Here is an 8222-nt window from a genome sequence, read left to right on the forward strand (position 1 = left end):
AGCCATGGGAATAGAAATTCTCAGACGCCTAAAAACATCCAATTTCCTTGAGACCTTATTGACAACGCGCTCAATATGGTTTTTAAAACTCAAGTGCTGATCAATTACAACGCCAAGATATTTGAAAGACTCGGATTTTGTCAAGGAAGATCCATTGCAGGATAAGCTTACACTATCCTCCCGCTTAAGCCGTTGATGTAGGCCATATATCACATATTCAGTCTTGCTCATATTAAAAAAAAGCTTATTTTCTTCTAACCACGAAGAAATACGGTTGACATCGTTGTTTAGGTTTGCTTCTAACTCAATAGCAGTTTTAGTGGTAAGAAAACAACACTGTATCGTCTGCATAAAGCAGAGCTTGCGAGAAGCAGATGCAGGAGGCATGTCGCTTATGTACAATATAAAGAGCAGGGACCCCAAAATTGACCCTTGAGGGAAGCCAGAAGCTATATCCAAGGGCGAGGAGAGAGCTTTGTCGACCTCTACGCACTGGGAACGGCCTAGCAAGTAGCTAGAAAACCAAAGAAGAGTTCTGTTACATATGCCATATCTCTGTAGCTTGTTTAGAAGGATATGGTGGTCTAGCGTATCGAAGGCCTTCATCAGGTCAATGAAGACCGCCCCAGTGAGAAGACCATTATCCATATTTCTATGGATTTCATCCACAAAAAAGGTGACAGCTGTTTCAGTGGAGAAATTCTTCCGGAAGCCAGATTGACAAGACGACAAGAGATTGTTTGCGTTTAAATAATTAAACAATTGATGATATACGACTTTCTCCGCGATTTTAGAATTTACTGGGAGAATAGAGATGGGACGATACTTACCATTTCTACTCTGTTACCGGACTTGAACAACGGAACAACTCTTGAGGTCTTCCAGTCGTTCGGCACCACTCCAGATGAAAAGGAAAGGTTGATTGCGTGAGTCAGACACTCCGAAATAACCGGGGCTCCGTCCTTAAGCAAACGTGCAGGAATGTTATCCAATCCAGTAGCTTTGTTCACTTTTATCAAACAACTTGTGACTCTGAAACAGCCTAAGCCTGAATGGCGTGCAATTAGAAGGTAGCTTTTAAACAAAAAATGCCTTATTTTATGCGCAAGATATCCAGAGAGTTTCGCTGAAAAAGAACAGATACAGAATTAGAAACCCATATAGCTACCACTACATACAAGTAATACATAAGGACATTTTTTTTTGCAATCAATGTACTTGCAGAAACTCACAGGACAAAACATCTAGCGTTCGCCTTTCGGAAAACGAAGGTTGAATTCACGGAAAACACGGCATTTTACTGACGTTTATCCGTGTTTTGCATACGGAAAATCCGACGTCTTCCGTGCGTTTTCGTCACAGTGAATCTCAGTAATCGTTACATTATTCGGTACTTTTCCCCCGCGATAAATGCAGGTAAAGGATTCATTTTCCGGCATTAAACCCTCGGTTAACGCAAGGCAAACAGCTTGTTTGCGTTTTGTTCATTGGCATTTTCTTACCGAACAACAATGTCTTTACCGGAGTAAACGGCTGAAAACACGCATTTTCCGGGAAGGTTAAATGAGTGTAAATACGAAAAAACGTAATGTTTTCCTGTGTTTGCCGTTCGTGTAACGCATAGAAGGTACCATATTTTCTTCTATTCGCGACCAGTTTTCGCCGGGTGAACGAAAATGTACAAGAGTTTTCGAGTGAAAGCATGCATTTCCAACATTTTTCCACGATGACCAATTCGAGAAACTTCCTTCAAACGCAGTTCCGGCGTTTTACCATTCATTGCTGTTCGGTTAACTTCTGGAAAGTAAAATGTACTCTGCAGCAGTTTTTTTGCATTCCAACGTTGTGTTCGCTAAAGTCAACCAGAAAGCACGCACTTTCTGGCGTTTTCTGCAACGGTGAGTTCGTGCAAGGCATACATTTTCCCGCGTTTACCGTCGCTCGGTTAATCGTTGTTCGACCCAATCAGGGGAAGTGACCCAACTGCCTGAATAGACCCAATCCACTGAGTTGCCTCAAATGACCCAGTCATGGTCAATATTCTAAATATTAGACATAATATCCACTGGCGTTTTAATAGAGCAGGATTAAGAGGCGGAAATAATGATCATGATCGACGAACATCTTGTATTCATGGCGTTGACCGTCAGCATTTCTCGGATGAAACACTTTAAAAATGCATCGTCCCGACGCGTATGAAAACAGCAGGAAAACGTTCCGGAGAACGAACAATTCATTAACGTTTCCTCGGAGCAAGGAAACAATCGACGAACATCGTGTTTTCTTCTCGTTCACTATTAGTAACTCTGTGTGGAAAATGTAGCGCTCGTGCGCTCAAGGAAACTACAGAAAACCTTATACGAAAATGATGTAAGCTGTTCGCGAGTGTTTCTATAAAGCAGGAAAACAATAGACGAACAACACGTCTTCATCACCTAGTCACGGTCGTTGGTAATTATGTGATCATGAGAAAACGCTTGGCAAATGCAGCGTTCGCGCGTTTGGGAAAACTATAGAAAAAAGTTCAGGTGAATAAGTCACACACTAGTGTTTTCTTGGAGCAGTAAAACAATAAAAAACATGTTTTCAAAGCATTTTCTGACGCGTAGTTGCAGAATAATATAAACGCTTTAATAAAGATCCTCTCATGATTGTTGACATCCTCGGGCCCGACAATCTCCAAGTAAAATATTTCCACCATTTGTAACATTTTGTGTTGTCTTGAATTATCTACGCCTACAGTAAAAACTGAACGAAAGAAAAACTTGAATTATAACTGATCGAGGGAAAGGAAATTATAAACCTGATACTTACATTTTTTGTGCAAATAACGGTAGGAAAAAACAAAAACTGCAACAAGCGTAGCATTTACGGTCCCCGTCACGAAACTACTTAAACCATAGCCATGTGCTACTGAGTCACGTGACCTAATCAATACCAGTTCGCAATTCGTTCATTCAACAGCTAGTCAGCCCAAAGAAAGAGAATTCGCAACACTCTTCAAATGGTACTATGACACATACCCAGTTTAAGTTATCTAACTCAGTTTTGACAAAAAGTGGTGAAAAGGACTCAATGACATCGACTAACTCCTGGAATTAAGGATTGATCTTAGATTAAGCTATCTCCCTTTCTTAGGTACTTGAATAATAACCAAATTAAGGAGCTGCCACCTGGAGTCTTCAACTACAACTCCAAGTTATATCACCTGTAAGTAACACATTCATAAGTTAATATTTGATGGATTGTCCCAGCTGCAGCTCTATACATACATACATACATACATACATACATACATACATACTTTATTGACTTTCCCCAAGGAGGCTTTTCAAAGACAATGTTATAAAAAATATTCTTATTACAATTAAAAAGTCCCATTTACAATTAAAAATGTTTTAAAATTTGAATGTTCTAAAAGAAAAACAAAAGCATACAAACACATATGTAAAGTTACAACTCTTTAAGTAATTTGGTCCTTAAACGTTTTTTAAAAACATTAACGGAGTTGCACAGTTTAAAGGAATTATCCAAAGAATTCCATAAGTTTACAGTTCTATAGAAAAATGTTCTCTGACTGCTAGCTGTTCTAAAGAATGGAATTTGCAAAAGCTGCGAATTTCTGGCGCTACGTCGACTAACCTCGGCTCGCTTTATGAATTTTGATGAGAGGTATTCTGGGGCCTGACCAGTCATGCATCTAAAGGTCATAGTAGCGTTCCGGTAGTAAAGCTGGCTTTGAACTGAAAGCCAATATAGTTCCTTGCGAATTGGTGTAACGTGGTCAAATTTACGCGCACCGCTAACAATGCGGCATGCGAAGTTCTGCACCGCCTGTAACTTGTTAACATTACATTTTGAGGTATTTGACCAAACATTGGAACAATAAAATAACCTGCTGAAAACTAAGGAATTAATAATCATCAAAAGTGTTCGTTTGTCGAAAACATGCTTGACACGGTTTATTTGGCCGAGGCGGGACATGCACGAGGAAGCGGTCTTAATTATGTGTTCATCGTAAGTTAAATTAGAATCCAAAATCACACCAAGGTCTTTGGCGGTGTCTGCGGGGACGATGTCCTCACCCATAAAGGAAAGGGAGCGAAATTGCAGTTTTGCACGCATCTGCCTGCTGCCAAATATCATCAGCTTGGTTTTGCCAGGGTTAAGTAACAATTGGTTGTTGGAACACCATTCTCCTATTTTAAACAAGCCGTCTTCCAAATCAGCAATTGCATCCAGGTTGTCTTTAAGTTCGAAGGAAGTGATGAGTTTCGTATCATCTACATAACTCTGAGTGCTGCATTTCTGTGGGATCGATGGAAGATCGTTCGTATATATGCTAAATAGTAGTGGGCCTAAGATACTTCCTTGAGGGATGCCGTTGGTCACAGACAAAGGCTCAGATAGCGTTGAAAGGATTCGTACTATTTGTGTCCTATTGCTTAGGTAACTACGAAACCATTGGAGAGCGTCACTGGAAATTCCGACATCTTGCAATTTTCAAATTAACGTGTCGTGATTGACGCTATCGAAGGCTTTGCTCATATCTAATAGAACAACTGCCGTTAACTTCTTTTTGTCAATGGCGTTAAGAATTGTGTCAGTTGTTTCAATCACAGACGTTTCGCACGAATGCCATCTCTTGTTACCGCTTTGGCTCTTTGATAGGGTGTCATTCGATTGCAGATACGAGGTGAGCTGATTATGTACTACCCTTTCGCAAACCTTTGATAAGACTGGTATAAGTGAGATGGGTCTATTATTGTTTGCCTGTTCCTGGTCGCCCTCTTTTGGGATTGGTGTAACCACAGCTGTTTTCCATTTTGATGGAAAAACACAGTTTTGAAAGGATGCATTAACAATAGACGTTATTGGGTGAACAATTGGATTAAGACAATCCTTGATGACACGAATCGGGAATTTGTCTATCCCTGGGGCCTTGTTTGAAGGCATCGCTGCTATTATACGTTCTATTTGTTTATAATCAATGGTACTCAGTGTGAACTGGTCAGAGAGAGCGTATTGTCTCGGTACAAAATAATTCTGATTAAGTGTTAGGTTGCATTCATTAGCCAGGGACGTAATTTTGTCAACAGCGCTCTGACCAACAGATACGAAAAACTGATTAAATTCGTCTGCAACAGCTTTTTCGCTCTTACTGTATGTTCGCTGAGATGTAGATTTACTGGGGATGCACTGGCGAATTGCTTTCCAGATATTATTGGTGTTATTTGGATTCCTCTGGATTTGTTCGGCAACAAATTCCTGTTCAGCAATTCTGATTTCCCTCTTTACTTCCTGTCTGAAATATCTGTAGGCAGTCCAACATAGCGGATCATTTGTTTTCTTTGCTTTCTTACGCCAATCATCCCTGGTCTTCATCAATCCGCGGATGTTGTCAGTTACGCATGGATTTGGTTTACAGCGTGCTTTAAAAGTTTTAACTGGAGCATGGCGGTCGAGTATCTCAGTAAATAGCGAATCAAGTGCATAAAGTTTGTCCTCGACATCGTCGAAAACATCAACTATGGACCATGGTGCAAGTGATACGTCGTTGCTAAAATCAACAGGACTGTAGTGTTTAAAACTTCTGGTTGTAATATAGACGGGTTTGGAGCGCGCCCCCTTCAATTTTAAGGTGACACAAACCAAGTCATGGTCGCTAATCGAGCTTTCCGTAACCGTAGCCATTTGAACTTGTCTTGTGTCCGATGCAAGGATAACATCTAGAATTGATTTGGAAGTCTCTGTAACTCGTGTTGGCGTGTTGATCAGTATTGACAAGTTAAAGGAACGGCAGAAATTAACAAGGGCATTAGCTCCAGGATCGTTGCTATTCTCAAGTCTGCAGTTCAAATCTCCCAATAGATAAATTGGAACATTGAACGACGAGGCATAAATAAAGTTCTCTGTGAGACCTGAATCGAAACAAGATAACGATGTGTGCGGTGGTCTATAGGTGGTACAGACAATGAAAGACTTCATGTTCCTGACGTGGATTTTTAGCCACAGTTGGTGAAAGCCAGAGGCCGTGATAAGAGATATATCGCTCAAGTACTCCGTCCTGTAATTTCGTGAGACATAAGCACATATTCCACCGCCAATCTTCGCCTGTCGGTCGATACGGTAGATAACATAGCCAGGAATTTCTATTTCCAAATCCGTAACTGAACTGTTTAGCCATGTTTCGGATACGGTAAATATCTCAAACTTATTTTCCAGTACCGCTTCCTTTACAAGAACGAAATGCTTACGGCATTTAAGCGAGCGAACGTTAAGATGTGCAATCTTCACATTGCCATTTGACTTTTCAGACTTGTTTCTAATAGAGCTGTTTGCTGGTCCAGGGTTAAGTTCAACATCATGTAACAGTTGTATAACAGGTCTAAAAGTCGAGGTTGAATTGGCATAATAGGCTGTAGTAACCTTTGCTCGTTTCACTCTAATAGTGACATGCACGTGTGCCCGCCATTTTGTACAGAGTCTCGAGTCCCAGTTTGCCACTTTAACCGACGTAGAGTGCGGGAAACGTAGACCAAAGTACTCATTGGTAAAAGAGTAGTCATGTTTATCTTTCCTCGAGGTATGAACAAGACACAAGAGGAGTACAAGTCCAATAACTAGGGAGCTCAGAATCACACGTCCGCCCTCCATCACGATCAAGTTCTCTGTTCTATGCAGCTCTAGCCGCATTAAGGGACTTCATAAAACTTTTAAAATGATGTTTAGATGTATTACAGTATTCAGTTCCGCGCTAGGAGATATATTTTTTGCTAGTTCCTCGTTTCGCTCTTTTCCTGTGCAGAAATAGACATATCTCTGCCCTCTCGCATCAATGCCTATTTACTCTCCTAGCACACCCCATAGCCCTTAAGTAATATCAACGTGGCGCAGAAACCGATGACAATACAAAAATGATTCCTGATTCGAACCATTAGAGCCAATGAAAATCAAGCCCTATGCATAACTTGTTCACGATATCACATCTTCAATCGTCTTACTTCATTATAAGCCAGACTGGTAAAACTTTCCACAAACGAACGACAGAACACAAGCAAGCTGCAAGAGTCAAAACAGTTATGCTGATGTGAATATTCACATAACTATTAATAATCATTATGCACTTATTGATTGAGTCTTTACTCCAGCAATTTGGTTATTTGAAAAATACTGAAGTTAGCCATGAAGCCGGGCTGCAAAGCTTGTAAGCTGTATTTATGACTAAATCTGCTCCAGTAGTTCGACCTTAGTGTAGGTGAAAAAATTGCGAATGCCCGTACATGTGATGATTCAAACGGTCATAACTTTTGAAAAATCGAAAACGTACAAGGATTTTTGCATTCTTTTGCCTATAAAGGTCTAAACTTAACGGCTGTGTAGGATAGAGTTGTCAACCTGGTCCCAAATCCCAAAACGTAACGTCTAAATAAAGGTTATTTACGGCCATCGGCCGATGGCGACTTATAGTGGTCAGAATATATTAAAATTCGCCTTTTCAAATATATTGAGTGCGAATTCTAACTTTCTTGGAAAACTTCTGTGATCATGAGAAAACGCTTAGCAAATGCAGCGTTCGCGCGTTTGGGAAAACTATAGAAAAAAGTTCAGGAAAATAAGTCATACACTAGTGTTTTCTTGGAGCAGTAAAACAATAAAAAACATCATGTTTTCAAAGCATTCGCTGTTGGTAATTCTGCGGTAAAACGCTAGGAAACTGAAATCCTGCTTTCGTGCGCTCGGGAAAACTATAGTTAAACGTTCAGGAAAACAAGCTATACACTACTGTTTTCGTGGAGCAGGAAAACAATCACAAACATCATGTTTTCATGGCATATATCCTTAGTTATTCTGCGGGAAGACACTTGGGAAGCGCTGCGTTCGCGCGCACGGGAAACCTATAGAAAAACACTCAGGAAAACAGACTATTCATAGGTATTTTCCTGGTGCTGGATAACATGCGATGAGCATCGTGCTTTTCTTGAGTTTTACTGAGAGTGAACAATGAATTTGCAGTCCGTCTCCAGATATAGGAATCGTGCATCGTTTGCTTAATAATCGCATCTGACAGCAAATGTTCTTATTATCATACTCTTCTCCAAACAAAGTTCAAGCAGAACTTTTTGCGGACGGCCACCATTATGATCAAAAACTCAGTATTTCTTCGCACATGGCTTTTCAATTAAGCATAAAATGTCACCTATTTGAAGTCTTCTCGGATT

General features: G+C 40.3%; 1 protein-coding gene across 1 annotated transcript; it reads right to left on the reverse strand.

The window, feature by feature from the left end:
• Nucleotides 1-4503: 4503 nt before the first annotated feature.
• LOC148730963 (uncharacterized) lies at nt 4504-6696 on the reverse strand. The gene has a single exon (XM_088761873.1). It carries the CDS (start codon nt 6694-6696, stop codon nt 4504-4506), a length of 2193 nt encoding a protein of 730 aa, XP_088617999.1.
• Nucleotides 6697-8222: the final 1526 nt, after the last annotated feature.

Source organism: Stylophora pistillata, chromosome 5 (assembly GCF_964205215.1).
Source record: "Stylophora pistillata chromosome 5, jaStyPist1.2, whole genome shotgun sequence".
NCBI classification, from domain to species: domain Eukaryota; kingdom Metazoa; phylum Cnidaria; class Anthozoa; order Scleractinia; family Pocilloporidae; genus Stylophora; species Stylophora pistillata.